Here is a 19,082-nt window from a genome sequence, read left to right as displayed (position 1 = left end):
ATCTTCAGATGATATCACTCTACACTTAATCTCAACTTACTTAAAATCTCCACTCGAATACTATTTCAAACTATTTGATTTGGGGAGGATCGATTCAAATACTATGGAATTCCCATTCATTCTGGTATCCTCTTACAATGTAAAAGGCGCTATTTAGAATTTTTTTTTTCATTTTTGGCTTTAATCTTTTTGTTAATAAGTTCTATTCTTTTTTCCAATAAGGTAAATATAAATGTGAGGGGATGTGAGGTGATGTGTGTGTACATATATATGTGCACATATATGCATATATACACATTATATATATATATATATAACATATATACATAAGATACTATCCACAGAATGCATTCATCTCATGTGAGGATCTACAAAGCATTAAAAATAAATACACCTGTGTGTCCAGACGATCAGTTCTCTGCATCCAGACACACCTATCCACATCAATATATGTATTTTTTCTCTTTCCTTCCAAACCTACTTTGTTATTTTAATAAGGTTGAAAACCAAACAAACCTCTGTCACATACAGAACACTCTTCATGTCCTCAGAGGCAACTGTTATTAGCAACTGGATGAAGAATCAAGCAAAAGAAACAAACAAAATCTGGTCATACTCAGGAGGAAGAATGCTGTAAACATAGAAATTGCTACAAAGACCAAATATGGTGTTTCTTTAAAAATAATTTCTAAGAAAAAGTTATTATACTCTCCAACATTCAGTACTTGTTTTGCCTAGTGAAATCAACTGCTCTCTTTTAATCAAACAAAAAGCAAACCCTAAGTCATTTGACTTCTTCAAATCATAAACTGGATTTTTCACTCACACACACATACACACGCAAACAGATCTGAGAATGACTGGCATGGTCCTGTGCTTAAAATTAAACCTCTCCTCTGTTTTGGGATAGTTCTAATCATATAGGAAGCTTCACCCACAGAAGTCCATCCACTCACTTTTCCTCAAACATAAAGTTGCCAAAATAATAAAAAAAAAATCCTTAATACTGGCCAAGGGTGTGTTGAAGCTACAGGTCATCTGCCCCACAGCTGAAAAGCTAGGGAAATGGGAGAAGGGGTGTAGACAGAAGAGTGGAAGAGGAAAGGAAATGAAAGGAGCTCATTTAGTTAAAATGGATTTCCCCCAAGGACTTGACACTACTAGAGGATGAACACATCATCTAAGGCTGTAGCCTCTGGGGAAAGCGGTTCTTGGGAAGGCAGGAAAAGATTTTGAAGCACACAGCTCCCCAGGAGACCCAGAGCATGAGTGGGAGCCAGGGAGAACAGGAGCTAGGAGCGCTATAAACTTGCCAAAAGCTCTTGGCCCTGTTAAGTTTTCCGTTGCTACAGGTTGCCCCAGAGAAGAGCATCCCCATCTCCCAGGAAAAGGCACTGAGGAAGGGAATGGAGAAGAAGGGAAAGAGATAGGAAGCTACAGACCCAGGGACAAGAGGAGAGACGGGAACCAAGAAAAACCAACAAAAGTGACCTGCAAGGGGATGGGTCAAAGCAAGGGAGAAGGGAACGGAAGAGGTCAGTGGGAAAGCACCACATCTACAGACCTTGGCGCCTCAATCTTCTCTTCTTGAGTCCAAAGATGCGCACTTTGGAGAAGATATCCACCAGGTTCCCATTACATAGCCCCCGGTTCTTGCTGGGGCTGTTCCGCCTCCTGCTGGCTGAGGGCCTGTCCCAGTGCTGCTCCCGTGCCTGCCGCTTCTGGCGGATCAAGCCACTAGCGATGGCAGCGGCCATCGTGTGGTTCAGGCACCAGTCCCGTGTAGATTAGTGTTGGAATGGGGATGGGAAAGGGCAGTAGGGATCAAGGGGAAAGGGGCAGGAATGGGACACAGGCTCCTCACTCACTGGACAGGAGAGCTTGTGGGGCAGATAGGGAGGGTTGGAGATGGGATAGAAGAGGGGGCGCTCAGTCCCTGCAGGGACCCATCTCCTCTATGCACTTAGCATGTGCCAGGCACACGAGCCTTTGGGCTAGTTGAGAATCTCCTGGTTTGGCCGAGCTGCCTGAAGACACAAGGGGCAGACACGGGTCTTCACAGCCACCCACCCCCACCAGCAACTTGCAGCAGGACTGCTGCTTCTGGCTTCTTCGCTGATGCCGTTCACTATGCAGTCCCCAGAAGCTCGGCTTTCCACTGCTCCCTCCGGTGCCACTAGAGATACCTTCTTTCCTTCTTTTGCCTCTCTCCGGCTAGGAGTTCAATACGGGTTGGAGGCTAGGTTTCTTGAACCTAGGCTCTGAGCTGGCAGAGCAGAGCCTTGGCTGGCTTCAAGGCAATCAGTCATTCACGGGGAATAGCTGGCACCAGGCTTTCTCACTCACAGTACTGCTGCTGTCGCTGCCGCCACTGCTGCTACTGCTGCTGCTGCCACCACCGCCTCTGAACACCCTGGCTTCCGATGCCAACCGGCCCATGCAGCCGCCGCCACCACTGCCTCCTGCTCAAGACTCCTGACGGTGATTGCCAAGTGCTTTTAGAAATCAGCATCTGGAGAGAGCAATCTTCTCCCCGGAGATGTGCAATCAAAGCGCTTCATTTCAGTCTTCCCATATTCCCACCTCTTCTCCCTCATTTCTTTCTTTAAATAACGAAAGAAAGAAGCAAAGAAGGGATACAGAGGACAGGGGGTTACCAAGAGACTGAGGGAAAGGAGGAGAAAGGAGAGGAGGAGGGGGTGGTGAAGGAGGAGGACGAGTTGAAGGGATTTGGGTGCGTTGCTGTTGGTGGGAAATCTCTAATCTCCAATAAATAGATAGATCCAGTAGCAGCAGCCGCTTCCTTAGCTTAGCTGAGCTTCTTGGCTATAATGTGTCTTCCAGGTCTCCAGGAACTCTCAGTTCTGGTTGGAGGGCGATGTGCTTTAGCCCGCCTAGGCTAATCCCTGCAGCACTGAATCCCAGGCAGAGGGAAATGGAGGTAAGGGGTGGAACAGTGGGGCTTGGCTCTTTCTACACCTCACCTAGCCCACCCTAACTTGTGGGGCTCTCCCCTCTGCCACCAGGAAGGACAGGCATGTCCATTTTGGGATGGTTGGTAGGAGGGAAAGGGGGGAAGGTTATAGAGGAAAAGGTGATATGAGCAGGCAAGAAAAGACCCCACCCTAAGCCCCTCCTTGTAACTGTTAAAGGAGAGGACTAAGGCAGCAGCAGCTGGGAAAGCATCAGCTGGAGAGGATATAGCGCCCAAGGGAAGATTGGGGAAGGCATAACAGAAACGCTGATGTTCTATCTCCCCCTCGTCCCCCAGGGGTGGGAGAAACACAAATGTCCTCTGTGTTCCAGTGACAACAAATAGCTAACACATAACTTGAGCCTCTGCCTCCTGTAGTCCCGAGGTCATCTTCTGTCCCTTGTGGAAAGACTGTCAAGAAAAGGAAAGCCACAGAAGTCTGTATCCAATGCCACAGACTGTTTTCCCTCCCTGCTCTCCAAATCTTCAGTCTGTCTAGGACACAGCTCTGCCTAGGGTGACAGTGAAATTCAAGCACCCGGGAGGGAGGAAGGGGTGGGGGAAGGGGGGAGAAGGTAGGGTTGGGAGAGAGACACACTTTATGCTTGGCTGATACAGATCTGTGGTTTCTAGGATACACCCGAGTGACAGATCCTGGCTTTTGCTCAGGGCTTCTACTTTTTCCTCTTCCTCTGCCCCATTTTGGTAATCATTATGGGGAGGCAAAGAAAAAGAAATAAACTAAGCTCAATGGTTCACAATCTAGTGCGAAAGGTGGGCAGCCAGAGGGAGAAAAGAGATTCATTTGAGAATCAAAAGATTTTATACATATTGCGTTTATGATAAACAATTTTGAGTAAGATACGGGCCCCATTGCAGCCTGAGGGTCTCTTCATAGCCTAATCTAAACTGACTCATAGTTTTTCTCTTTGTCTGAGTAAGGTGGAAAGAAACACTTTCAGTCAGTCAAGGGAAAAGAATACAGTGCAAAGGTTGATCATTTGTAATTTAGGCATATTGTGCACTTCTCTGATCAGCATCTAAATCTTCCCAATTATTTCATCACTCATCCTGAGTTTTTACTTTGGACTGACTTTCTTCTTAAGGGTTGGGGGAGATGACTCAGAAACAATTGAATATAAGGTGAATATGTTTTAGGACTAGTTAGTAGCCACTATGCTGTGGCTCAGGTGGATATAAGTAGTACTTAATAATAAAATGGACTGGACAGTGTGTTTCTTCCACCTTCTTGGGATGTGGACAGAACAAAGTGTACTGGAAAGAGTTCTAGTTCTGAAATTTTGGAGTCAACAGACCTGGGTGGAATCCTGGCTCTGTCATTTACCTTATATCTACTTTGTATACAACTGTATATGAATGGTGTTACCAATCTTTCAATTCTTTTGATGGAGGGGTGTTTAACATTTTTTGTATTGCCAGCACTTCATAAAGTGTCTTACACACAATAGTGTGTACACACAGAAGTGTCTTACATAACCCTAATAAATAGATGCTAATTAATTGGATGATTTATTAACTAAGTGACCATGTCCATGTCATTTTTACCTCTGAGTTCCTTAATTTTCACATCTGAAAAGGGGGGATTGAAAGTGGTTTTCCTACATATTTCAAAGATTATGAGTAACCTCAAAGGAACATTCAGTTTAAAGCTATTATTATTCTCTCACTCAACACACCAAACTGTAACACAAAGAAATTCATGTTACTTACAAACATAGCTTCCTGGGACTATCCTTCATCAATTTTCTAGTCACTTTCTTACTTGATTTTTCTTCTTTCAGCTAATTTCATTTTGGTTGACTGGACAATCCTATTAAACATTCCACCCCATGAAGAGAAATCTATCATGGTAAAAACAAATATTTCTAATACTTTGACCAATTACTACAAATTAAAATTTCTTGACCCTGGTTTAACCAAAAAAACCTAATCATGGGTGAAGAATTGCCATTACAGATCTCTGTCACCAAAGAGATTATAGCCGGATACTCTCCATCAGAATTTCAACATTGCTTTAAAATTAAGTTAACCAAATAAGTTTGCTTACAGTGGTTTTTGCTTTGTTCTTAATTGTCATAAAGAGGTGAATATAAAAAAGCATATCATTGCTAAAATATGTAGATTAGGGGTCATTGGAGGATAGGAGTAGAGTTCTAGAGAAGGAATCAGACATCTTAGTACCAGTCCAAGTTCTGCCTTTCATCAGTTGTATGACCTTAGGTAAGTCACTTACTCTCTGTTCCTCAGTTTCTCCTTTGAAAAATAATGTTGTGGACTATTGGTCTTATAAGATCACTTACAACTCTAAAATTTTATGAGCCAATTATCCCAAGTAATATGTCTCAATTCTTTAAAAGGTTGAAAATACATCTTAAATTTAGCTTTTATCACAATTTGAATTTATTTCCATTAACTGTATTATATTTTTTCTTGATATAAACTTTCTTAAACTAGAATCTTTTCTCAACTCTTTGGATAATTAAAATGAGATTTTCCCTGTATTTCTTCCTGATGTGTTGCTTCACTCAGTTAGCCCCATTTCTTTGCTGCTCATTATCAGTGTGCTCATTAGCAATTGAGTACAGCACAGTAAGCCTATATTTTAGCACCATGGACAGGGTTCTATTCAAGTTGGCTATGATACTGAGGTGGGTTTCCAGAATGTCAGAACATTGTCCAGATACCAGGATATCCTTGACATTTTGTTCTAATAAAAGCCAGTCTCTGTCATTAAGCATATTTTAAGGTGGAAAGGAAATCAAACTTCACAACTCTCACTGACTAAAAGGAGAACAGGCTCTCAAATCATTTAAGCTGGGGTAAGGGAGAAGAGTATTTTGCATATTCCTTTCTTTAACCAGAAATTAGCATCAGATACACTGGTGCAGAGCCAAATATCACTGATTCTTTCACAATTTGTTCATTTAACTTCATATCATGAATTTCATATAATGCTACTGGTCATTCCTATTATGTTTGACACATGGGATTAGGAGAGAATTTCATGGAGAAAGGGGAGGGGGAACCATAGTGGTGAAGCTTAGGTAAATCCTCCAGCCTGAAATCTGTGCTGCTCCACTTCTTTCTCAGAAACATTGCATGGTTGTTTACAGTTTTAAGGACACCAAGGAAAACTCAAGAGAGCCATCTGCTGTCTTAACCTGTGATAAAAAATGTGTGCAATGGTAGGCAAAAATAAAATAAAAAACTTGGAGCAACTGAATGAGTATCCATAGGTTGTTATAAATTTTACACCAGAATATGATTCTCATAGCAAACCTTCCTCAAAACTTTTAATCTCACTTTTGGATGCATAAAAATACCTTATAATTCTGTTCATCATTTTGTTTAAACACATGCGCAGATGCTGATAATTTATGCCATTTAGTTCTACTCTTTAGGCTGTTTTATGTTGTTCAATGTACTTCCTAAGTATCAAAGCAAACCTTATTTCCAAGTACAGTACACTTACCTTCATAAGTTTATAAACTACATTAAAAAATAATTTGAAATTATTCTTTACAAACATCAATATGAATTTCTATTACTTTGGCAGGACTAAGGGCAAGATGTTCCAGAAAGGCTTCTTGATTTTTTTTGGAGACGACTACTTGTCAACTCTGTTAGCTATTGCCAAGTGATTCATGGTATCTAATTAGAGTAGCACAAACAAATATTAGACTCACTTCGGATATGGGAAACTGAAAGAAGGAAGGATAGAGCACTCAGAATCCTCACAGACTCCTCATATAAAAGAGTCACATGGCAAATGGTCTACTATCCAAGACTCTTAAGGAATGATTCAATGTAGCTGAAATTTATCCTAGACAACTAAAAATATATTTCTCCTACATCCATATTCCCACAGCTTTACTCTATTTCCTCATATTGACTGTGGACTCAATATTTGTCATAATTTTATAGATTTCAGTTTTATTTTACTATGCTTTCCATTTATATTGTAGAAATTGAGTATATTGTTTTTCATGTAGTATCCAATCCATACAGAATCATTTCATATATGCCTGCCAAATTTCTCTTGAATTCTTATTAATCGTTTATGGAAAGTATGATAATTTTTCACTGCAATCATATGCCAAAATGTGTTTTGCCATTTCCATAAATGACATGTAGCATTTCTGTTTCTAGTTCTTTTCTAATACATAAAAAGTAATGCCAAAAATACTTTTAATTTTATGTGGGTATTATTTCTGCCTTTAAGGTTCTTGATGGTGTTTTTCCAATAAAAGTATCTTTTGGTCTAAGAATATGATCAGTTTGGTGACTCACAAAATACTAAATTGTTTTATGCAATGGTAACACAGCTCCACCAGTAATATATTACTTTGTCTGCCTTACGGTAGCACTTGTAAAATTGAATATTACTATATCTTTGAAATTTTGCTAGTTATCTGGGTGGAAAGCAAAATCAGAGTTGGTACAATTTGGACTTATCTTTCTATGGAGATTTGGAGAAATATGTCAAGTAATGATTGAAAATTTCTAATTTTTCACATATAAGCAATATCTTCATAGCCTTTGATTAATTGTTCATTTGGGAATGTGTTGTGGTCATGTGTTAATTTCCTAAGTATATTAAATATTAGATGTTTAACAGAAATAGATGACACAAAGATTTTCTCCAATTGACAATTTCTCTACTTGTAGTTATATCAATTATGTTTATGGGGGGCAGCTGGGTAGCTCAGTGGATTGAGAATCAGGCCTAGAGATGGGAGGTCCTAGGTTCAAATCCGGTCTCAGACACTTCCCAGCTGTGGGACCCTGGGCAAGTCATTTGACCCCCATTGCCCACCCTTACCACTCTTCCACCAAGGAGCCAATACACAGAAGTTAAGGGTTTTTAAAAGAATTTTTTGTTTATGTAAAAGATTTACAATTTTAGGCTACTTCAATATTGTGTTTTCTTTTGTGTGATCACTTCTCCACCTTATTTAGGAGAGAATTTTCACTTTAGCCCTAGTTGACAACTCCTTAACTATAAAGAGGTAAGATTGAGACAGACCCAGAGGCGTTAAGTGACTTATCCCCAACCACTATAAGTTAATGAAAGAATTGAAGCTAGGATGTAGCTCCCCAGGATCCTAGTCTAATACTCTTTCCGTGATGACACATTGCCTCCTCATCACCTGATGCCATAATGGTTTAAGTTTCAGAAGACTATTTCTGAACACTAAATTATACCATAACAATGTGCTTTTTTTCTTGTATCTACTTTTTAGGTTTTACGCCACTTATTGCATTGAACTCATTTTTAATGAATCTTTTTATTTTGTTCTATTGTCAATTACTGATTCTCAGTTTTCAGCCTTTTCCCCTTTTTCTTCCCTTTCCTTAGCAGCCTTTTCCCTTTTTCTCTTTTATTGTTTCTTATCTACTTTGGGAGTGGAAACCACACAACCAAGCACTCAAAAACTTAGAGGAAATAAAAGTTAAATTCATTCTGAGTGAAGGTCTAAGGGATTTAGCCATGAACAAAAAATGCATGAATTTTAGTGAATAGACTTGGTAACATTCAAAATTTCTAGAAGTGCTTTTAAGATGATTTTGACAGATAAGATTGACTGATAACTGAGTTGTAAATATTCTCAGTATTACTTAGTGATTAGGTAATGAATATTACCTTCAATGTGAAATAGTACAATGGAGTAAGCCAAAAAAAAGTGAAAACTCTTAATTATACATTAACTATTAACATAATTGTCACTAGCTCTTTTTAAAAAAATATAACTTAGAACTTATTTCTTTCTTTCTGGTCACTACAGGCTATTGTGAGAGGTATTGTTTCATTTGTTTCAGGGTTATTCTACTGATCCTTAGAGTAGAGTGAAAATTGTAATTTTATCTTCTCAACTAAGACTCAAAGGAAAATCTTAAAATATCTAGACCTCAACTATTTCTACAATCTTACTCATGATCTTGACTGCAAACCCTTCTGAGTAACATTATTTAAATATCAACCAAAGGTGATACACTTAATGGAATTATACATGCAAACACACACACATACACACACATTTCTATTTCTATTCTGCTCACTCAGGTTTATCTATCCCAATGAATGATACCTTTCATTTTAACAAGTTTGTTTCCTAAAGAAATCAGGCCCTTTATAATATTTTTAGCTACACCCTGAATCTAAACAGATTTATTTATATTCAAACAGGAGTCTTAGCAGTAACACTCTAACAGATAATTTGGAATTTTCATTGGCATTTTGTGTTTATAATCAGTGTTATAGATGGGTTCAAATTTATCATGAACAAGATAATACAGTTAATGCCAACATGATTTTTTGTTATTTTGAACAGATCAATAGGAGTTGCTTTTACTACTTCTCCACAGAAAATGACACTGGTACCTGCTTTTACTAGAGTGGGAGGAAGAACAATGGGAGAGAGCCCAAACCACAACATTGTTATCCTTCTCTCTGTCTCTCTCTCATTTCTATCCTTTCATTCTTCCCTTCTCCTCTATAGCTTTCCCTCTCACTCTCCCCTCTCTCCCCCGTTCCCTTCCTCGCACACATACACACAAGTGCACACACATATGCATATGATTACTATTATGCAAAGATCACTCTTCAAAAGCTTAGAAAAAAGGTAAAACAGAACACCAAAGGGGAAAAAACAAAATAGTCTTGCATCTGGTAAATAAAGGCCAAGGATAACTACTAAGAAAGAACACAATTCTAGCAGAGCCAAAAAAATTGCTCCTTCCTCATTGTTGTGCATTTTGTCCTTTGCTTTCATTCAGGATCTAAACAGTGAATGGTTATACAGTGGTTTCAGCTCTTGCTAAGCTCCTGTAAACTTGTTGGCTTTCTGCCTGGACCCTATATCCCAGCATTTTCCTTGTTATCAGTTGTACGAAATCTTGCTGCTGGCAATATGTGCACAGACATACAATCCAGATAAACTGTAAATAATATCTGTAGTAGACAGATAATCTAAAACTAAATAGATTAAATAATACATTCTGCAAAACAGACACTCTAATGTTACCATCATTAAACTATCACTCCTAGAGACTAGAATTTATTATCAATTCAAAGATTCCAGTTAATGTTTGTCTGTAAAATTAACAAATAAAAGCTCAGGCAAATAGTAAAACTCATATATGAATGGAACCTAGGAAAGAAGAACAGAACACAGGATAGTACAACAGAAAAGGTATAGGATTTGAGATCAAGGGACCTGGGTTCAGGGTCAGACACGATCTCTTTGGGTATCAGCTCCTTCATCTAAAATGAAAGGACTATTTCTTAATGTGTCATAGTCTAAATTGTAAAAATCATATTCTATATAGAAAATGTAAAATGGCATACTCAAAGAAGTGGAAGAAAACTGAAATAATCATGGCCAAATCCCTCACTTTATAGATGAAGAAAGTAAGACCCATCCAGAAAGGTGAAAATATTTTTCCATGTCCATAAAAGTAGAAAGTAGTAGAGCTAGAATTAGAACCCAGGTCCTCTGACTCCAAATAGAGTGCTTTCCCCATTATAATAAAGTGTCCTTATAACTGCAAATATGGTTGTTTCTAAATATGGTTGTGTGCATGAATTATATGCCTAGATGTGGCTAAAGCAAAGGATGGTGGGTAGATATTTACAAAGCTTCAGAGCGATACTTCAGTGGTAAATTTTGAGGAGAATATATTCACAAATGATGAATTGATATGAAAGGGTTGTAATTTGTGTAGGTGGAGGATGACTCCTAATTGGATGGGATCATAGATGAATTTGAATATAAATATATCTAAATCTAGATCCACACAAAAAATACACACACATGTATGTAGTTATCTCATCCCCATCACGACTTCCTCCATCACAGTTTCAATATATTGTGGATTGGATTGAGAGATTAAATGGAAATTTTTTGAGGGGGTTGCAGAGTTGCAGACAGTACATGAAGACCAGAAACAACACAGAAAAAGTTTGGAAACTCAGACATGCATACTTAACTCAAAATTTACAATAAGGTATGATAAATACTCCGTAAAAGAAAAAGAAAAATTTCAGATGATTTCTCTAGCATGAAGGGAGAGAGGCCTGAAAAGTTTTATGTGGATTTTCCAGATCTAGGGGGCACCACATCTCTAATATCCATGATGTGGAAGGGATAATTGCATATGCATATACACATACACAGAGTAAATGTATTATATAAAGGGAGTTGTCATATAGTGGATTGAAAGCTAGCAAAAGATGTCAAAATATATATTTTAAAGTCTTTCTTATGATACAGAATTGCTTTGAGATCCTGGTACATAATGAAACTTCAGTACCCTCAAGCAATTGTGTAGGACAATAAATTTCAGAAAAAAAAGCAGATCTGTTATGATAACGGAAGTTTCCTTACTGGAAATTCTCTACATTAATGAAATCATAAGTACAGACTAGACTGCAAGATAGATATCAAAATAGAGAATAGATAGAGGGATGGAGACAGACAGACAGATACATAGTAATAATCCATTTTTAAGTGAAAGTTATCCTGCAAGTTAAGCAATCACCAAAGATGTAGAAGGAAATTTTCAGTCCTTTGCATACAAATAGATAAAGCAAAAGTATCTATGGATACATAATGGATACCATGTTGATGAAGGTTCTGAGGCTATCACTCTGGGATCAATACCAAAGTACTGACATGGGGAAAAGCAAGATGCAAACACATTTTTTTTTGCCTAGATAATTTCAGAAGCTTCCATTTAATAAGTTAAAGTTCCATCCATAAGCTAGTGTCTCATACACAGGCTAATGTCCCAATATCTGGGATGAGACAAGATCTTTGGCCAAAGATAATTTCTTGTTGCAGACAATGATAACTCCATTCACACGTTAATGCCCCACTCACAAGTTAGCGTTACATGCATACATGTTTAAACTTGAAGAAAAGATTTAGCAAAAGCTTAGATGTGATTCATGCATCTTTTAATTAACTTCAGAATTCTTTTGAAGTAGCCACCTGCCTGTCTGCATTATATATTACATTATTTTCTTATGTTTATCACGTAGTCGTGGACACTATCCTTTTAGTAAAAATGCTCTGCCCTCTTTGAAAAATGGCTGATGCCTGTTTCAATGTAGCTCTCTTTCTCTCCTCTTGGTGCCCACATTGCATGTTGAGTTGCTTCCTCTTCAGCTTTCCTGTTCTTTGAGCTCCATGCTTCACTGGACACAGTAATTTCCAATTGGCAAGTAAACAGAGACCAGGAGAAATTATTTCTCACCCATATAGTTAGTAATTTTCAGGGTAGATAACCTGACTCAAGATTCACTATGTGATGCTGTATCTCTTGCATTTTACCAATAAAAGGTCCATTAAAGGCCCTGAATCTCAGCCTATTTATTTTTAATTTATTCACAATACTAGCAAGATTAGACAAGTTTATTTGGTTTTCCAGCTCACAGAAGATTACAAAGAGTGAATGCAAGGGGACATTAATGGGGTATGCTGGGAAATATGGTAGAATGACATCAGTAAGAAGAATAACTGACAGTTAATCATCAAACAAGGAGAGAGAGACAGACACAAGGTCAGACAGAGCATAGCAGTCTGGAACAATTTTGTATGGGGGCAAATAACCCTTCTAACTCAACATCCTCTGAGGACATCATTAAAAGTACACTAATTTTAATAACTGTGACACATAGAATTATGATTAAATAAAATTTGGAAACCTATTCATCTATATAAAGAAAAAAATGTTTACAAATGAGGTGCTTGCTCTACATCTCTGAAATAAAGATTTTGTGAGAAAAATATTGTCTTCCTGTTCCTTTTTGGCTGCAACTCTCCCCATTTCACCAATTTCTTTTCTATCTCTTGGGCTCAAAATTAAACTTGGGTCCATGTCCCTCAATTTTAACTTGGATCTAGTTTATGGTATTATTTTGTAGGATCCTTCAGGTAAAGAGATTCTCATAGCTCAATGAGAACTGTATCCATATAGAAATATTGACTAACAGCATGAACTTTTTTACAAATGTAGGATTCACATACATGGATTCACTGAATACCTTATCAAAAAATAATAACACACAGAGGCAGCTATGTGGCTCATTGGATAGTAAACTAGGCCCAGAGACCAGAGGTGCCAGGTTCAAATGTGACCTCAGACATTTCCTAGTTGCATGACTCTGGGCAAGTCACTTAACTCTAATTGCCTACCCCTAATTACTCTTCTGCCTTAGAATCGATACTTAGTATTGATCCTAAGACAGAAGACATAAGTTATAATTTTTAAAAGAATAAGAAAAATAATAATAATGCTACTTTAAAAAATGAAAGCATTCTCAATTGAAATAAACATTATAATAACTAACAAATGCACATATTATCCTAATAAATTTAATATTTCCTTTTACAGAGATCAATGTTGCAATGTGTATGCATACACAAATGCATACACATTTGAATATCTATTACAATTAAAAATAAATTTCAGATGACTGTATTAGAAGATCATCAAACGTGAATTCGGTGAGAACTTAGTATTATGTACTACTGAAGTTTGGAAAATAACAAAAGTTCTTATTTTAATGTCTGTATCTTAAAACAGAGGTAAATTCATAAGGCAGCTAGGTAGTATAGAGACAACATTTTGGAGAGGGAATTAGACAGATGTGGATTTGAAGATGTAAGCACCAGAGAAGATTCTGAATTTGGAAACCCATGTTTATCTCTAGTTCTGCTTCAGATTCATGGCCACTATGTAACGGTATTTATTTTCTCTCAGTCTCATTTTTCCAATCTGTGCAATAAGAATAATAACTAACTAACAGGATTGTTGGTAGGATCAAATGAAAGGATGTATCTAAAGTACTTTATAACCTTAAAGCATCCTTAAAATGCTATATAAATGTTAGTTATTATGTTTATGTTCTCTAGAATATCAATATTAGAGAAATACAGAGCCCTGGCATTTAGGTCAGCTTTTTTTCCCCTTCTTTGTCTGTACATCCTTTCCTTCAGTCACTAAAATGCTTGTGTGCTGAAAATAGGGCTCCTAGAATACCATCTCAGTGATAATTTTTGTTGTTAAGAACCATCCAATTCTTGTTGATACAATTTTGGAGTTTTCTTGGCAGAGATACTAGAGTGGTTTGTTACTTTCTTCTCCAGCTCATTTTACAGGTGAGAAAACTAATGCAAATAAGTTTAAGTGATGCCCAGGGTCAGTCAGCCCAGGGGTCTGAGGTTAGATTTAAACTCAGAAACATGAGTTTTCCTAACTCCAGGCCCTATACTCAATACACTGTGACCCCTACGTGCCCTGCTCAACGATATTGCATAACATCTTACATAGCATCTCTAGGGCAAGAATCGTGTGTGTGTGTGTGTGTGTGTGTGTGTGCGCGCGCCTGTCTTTCTGTCTGTGGGTTTTCAGAAGAGGAAATCTCGACTATTTTAATTTTCAGAATAATGCATGTGTTTGATAAATTTTCTCAGTATGCAGAAACCTATAGATTGCTTCTCAAAGTAATTTCAAATGTATAAAATAAATATTATGATGGAAAATAATTATATTGAAATAGTTTTCAAAATCTCTACATAATGGAAATGTGTTTTGCTTGATAATACACATATAACCCAATTTGAACAGCTTATCAATTCTGGAAGGGGGAAGGAAAGAAGGGAGGGAGACAATGTGAATCATAAAACTTTGGAAAATGTATGTGGAAATTTGTTATTAAAAGAAAATAAAGAAAAATCTCTATATATGCATGTGTACACATATAGAGATATCATATAGGCATTATTAAGGAGAAATTCATATAGTAAGAACTTGTAGAGTAGGAAGATCTTTGTCTACATATAATATGAACATGGTTATAAGACTATATCTTGAGTCTTAGTCAAACTTGGTATTTCCTCCAGTGACGAGCACCGCATTCTGTTTGTTTCATAGGTGAATGATTGCCCAACTTCCCAGATATCTCCCTTAATGGCCTACCTTTGAATATGAAATACATGAAATTGATATCAAACAAATGGATTCAGAAAACCAGACATTTGGGTTAAGGTACTTTCCTGATTAAAAAGGTCATGTTAAATTAAGTGTTATTTCATAGGGATAGTACTATTATATTAATAATGATGAGCACATTAGGAAATGAAGACAATTAAATTTGATATTAGATGAAGGATGAAAGGAACAGAAAAATACTTTCCATCCCAGTGTTTTTTTAAGAATATGAGTTTCAGTAAAATGCAATCAGTTTTCATTTGTCTATGTGTCTGTAGAAATGAACAGTCTTTGCACAGAGAAGGTACTTAACAAACTCTCATTAGATGAGGTCATTGGGAGGTTGGCTTTCTTCAAAAGGGGATTTGTGGTACACACTAGCTTTATCTTCTTTCAAATTTTCCTCTGGCTAGCCCTGCCTCTCTTTCACATTAGGATATTCTGAATCTCTCAAGGCAGAAGCTACACAAGAGTCTGAGAATTTGGAAACCTGTATTTATCACTAACTCTGCCTTTCTCTGACTTTTGATCTTGCATTGAGCACTTGAATTTCTAAAATGTCTGAAGAAGGGTATGACTTGCTATTAATTGAGATTTTTTTTAGTGTGTGAATGTGCTAAATCTCAAGAGTTTGCGGTCAGAATTCAGGAGGTAGGATAATAGGTAAAAAATATTTTTGATATTAAACTACAGTACATTTCATGTAAGAATGAATGGATGCCTAGAGGCAATAGGGTGGTAGTTTCTTCTAAACAGAACTGAGCTGCCTCCATGGAATAGATAATGGAAAAGTACTCTTCAAATTGGATGAATCCATCTACTACATGGAAAGGTTATAAGTGATCCATTTGATAATTTATACAAGACTATCCTGAGGGATTTTTAGTAGTTTCTAATTTGCAACCATAAACTCCGTGTGGCTACTGAACATCCTCAGTAATCACTACCCATTTCAAGTTTTTAAGGAATAAGGAGGGGAAAGGCAAAGAAGGTATTTCAAGATAGTAACAACGTGAAAAGAGTCACGACATGTGAAAAATTAAGGAACACTACAGAAATCATCACTATTATTATTGTATATTAATGTGGTATAGTTTTGTATATTTGTTATAATCATTTAAATAATTATATAATCAACCCATGGCTCCCAAACATCCTTATATTCACTTCCTATAGCAAAAGAGATATTCTACTTAGAATTATTCTTCCCTTCCAGAACCATAACTTAGAATATTTTTTCAGCTGTGTAAGATTCAGTAGTAGAGTGTGTGGACAGCTTCAGAAGAACAGAGAACAATTACTCTGTGGGCCCATTTGTATTAGAGAAGAGTTGGCTTATTTCCCCAGAATCAGAGTTTCAAATCCAAGAGAAGTAGGTAGCCAGAGAACTAGCCAGTAAAAGAATACAGTAAACCTAGGACCTCATGGAGGAGACCGAGGGGCATTATGCCACCAAGTGGCATCTCTTGATGAAGGACTATGGGGTAGGATGATGCAGTACATTCTGCAAAGAGAAAGTAAGCTTTCCTTCATTTCACCTCTCCTCCTCCCCAATCCACAGTCAGCACTTTGGAACAAAGACCTGTTGCCTCAGTGTAATTAGAAGCTATCATGCTTCATTTAGAGGCAACCTTAGGTATGAGGTTTGTTTTGTCAATACTCAATATTCCTAATTTACTTTATATGATTTCGAATGTTAGTTTTATTCAATTCAGTTATATGATCCAATAAAGGCAGATTATAAACCCACAGAGAAAAAACTGAATTAATTCCTTCTCTCCAATCCCTTCCAGAGCATAGCAGTCCTGTTCCCAAAATACCTGAATAGCATATGAGCTAAGCATCTTCCCCTGAGAACTTTTCAGGAAATAGAGTGATGAGAGTGACCCACATTGTACATGATTTGAAAAGGTACTAATCAGGGTTTATTACAGCCAGTTAATGATACTCAGAGTGAAATAGGTATAGACTTCATAGGAGAAAGGGCTAGGGGAAGTATTTCTGCCTCTCTGTGACTTAGCAGTATATGGTTATAGTTACTATCATTATTACCTTTTTTATTGCTGGAGTTCAGATAGAAATAACCAATGGCATATTAGTATCCTGCTGTTGTTCTTTTTCTATTTAATGTTGTCCAGGTGGATTATATGGTTTTTTTATAACTAAAAAAGAACAATGAGATACAAACTTGTTCTTACTATAATCATGAAGCACAACTTTCCCTAGCCTATAGTTTGACTCCAACAACTGGAAAAACCAAAGCTCAAATTTTGACCATCTCAAGGTACATGTTGATAATGACCTACTAGAATGCTGTGACTAAAGGAGGCAGCTAAGTGGCTCAGTGGATAGAGAACCAGGAGCAGAGATGGGAGGTCCCAGATTCATATTTGGCCTCAGACACTTCTTAGCTCTGTGACCATGGGCAAGTCACTCAACTCCCATTGCCTAGCCCTTACAGCTCTTCTGACTCAGAAACAATACACAGTATTGATTGCAAAATGGAAGGTGAGGGTTTAAAAAAAACTAAACGTACTCATGACTATAAATATACTAGGCAATTATAAAGAACTATATGTATTTAAAAATTATTTGTTTATTAGAGCAATGGCATTCTGAAGGCAACTAAAACTTTTTCCTCCTGGATTGCTAATCTAAATAGATGTATATTCTATTTTATTAAAATTTTGTACAAATAAGGTCAATTGAGTCACAGCACAAATACTTAAAACATTACTATGTTTCAGATGCTAGCAGAATGCTAGAAAGAACATGTGCTAAGAATTTAGTCCTGGTTCATTCCACTAGTTAATATTATGACCAGGGACAACTCGATTCCTTCAGGCTTTAGTTTTTTTATCTGAAAAAAAAAAAAAAGGAGGAATGCTCAGTCATCTCTAAGGCCCCTTCTTATCTATAAGTTTTTTATGATTCTAATGCAAGTGGCTATAGGCCTTCTCCACAGGAGACCATGAAGAAGTGAATGAGAGACCCTGACAACAAAAAGAATGGCACTGAAAAGGAAAAAAAGAATAGCATATAGTAAAAGAGAGAGTTATTCATATTGAAGAGATGGGAATTTTTGATGACCAATGATATTCCTTTATTCCTTGAGAGACAGAGACAGAGACACACTGACAGAGATGGAAACAAAGAGAAATTCCTTCTTTTGATATGCCAGTATATGCATAGTGGATTGAGCACTAAATCTGGAGTCAGGAAGGCCTGAGTTCAAATTGAACCCCAGTCACTTACTAGCTGTATAACCCTGTGCAATTAATTTAACTTCTATCTGACTCAGTTTTCTCACAGCAAATGGGAATAATAGCACCTACTTTCCAGAGTTTTTTTTTTTAATCCTTACCTTCCATCTTGGAGTCAATACTGAGTATTGGTTCCAAGGCAGAAGAGTGGTAAGGGTAGGCAATGGGGGTCAAGTGACTTGCCCAGGGTCACACAGCTGGGAAGTGTCTGAGGCCACATTTGAACCTAGGACCTCCCATCTCTAGGGCTGGCTCTCAATCCACCGAGTTACCCAGCTGCCCCCCAGAGTTGTTTTGATGTTAAAATGAGATAGTTTTTCTAAAAATCTTTGCAAGGCTTAAAGCTCTCTCTCTCTCTCTCTCTCTTTCTCTCTCTCTCTCTCTCTCTCTCTCTCTCTCTCTCTCTCTCTTTATATATAAACACACGTGATAACTTTTACTTAGCTGATTTCTGAGTCTACATATTCTATAAGTCTCCCAACATAGTGCTATTGCTATTGTTTTAAGATCATTCTGATAAAAAGCAACCATCTTCCTCTTTTGAAAGCCAGTGTTGACAGTCTTCACAGCAACTCTTCACAATAGTTTTCAGGTGTTAGGAGTGAAACCATGAAGAGGGAAAAGCGAGAGCTGAAGGGTGGTAAAAAGTATTGTCAAGGTACAAAGTTGTGAATAACAGAATCAACTTTCTGCGGTAAACCAGTTGTAGTCATTACTCTTAACACTTTGTCTTTATGAACAACACACTCTGTTTTATTTTTATTCTTCTCAGGTCTTTGTGGTAAGATATTAGTGTTATACAAAGACAAAAATAAACCCCTATTTAT

General features: G+C 37.3%; 1 protein-coding gene across 3 annotated transcripts in view; it reads right to left on the bottom strand.

The window, feature by feature from the left end:
- FGF14 (fibroblast growth factor 14) overlaps window positions 1-19,082 on the bottom strand; it is an 872,990-nt gene that overhangs the window by 245,058 nt on the left and 608,850 nt on the right. The window contains exon 1 of one of the 3 annotated variants that reach the window (XM_044667192.1): window positions 1,565-1,757. The exons of the other annotated variants lie outside the window; for them this stretch is intronic. Within the exon in view, the coding sequence (XP_044523127.1) occupies window positions 1,565-1,757 (193 nt within the window). Of the gene's footprint in view, window positions 1-1,564; window positions 1,758-19,082 lie in introns of those variants that run through there. 3 annotated transcript variants of the gene reach the window in all.

This window comes from Gracilinanus agilis, chromosome 3, assembly GCF_016433145.1.
Source record: "Gracilinanus agilis isolate LMUSP501 chromosome 3, AgileGrace, whole genome shotgun sequence".
Classification (NCBI taxonomy): Eukaryota; Metazoa; Chordata; class Mammalia; order Didelphimorphia; family Didelphidae; genus Gracilinanus; species Gracilinanus agilis.
The sequence above is the reverse complement of the archived record's forward strand: the minus strand, read 5'-3'. Positions and strand labels throughout refer to the sequence as shown.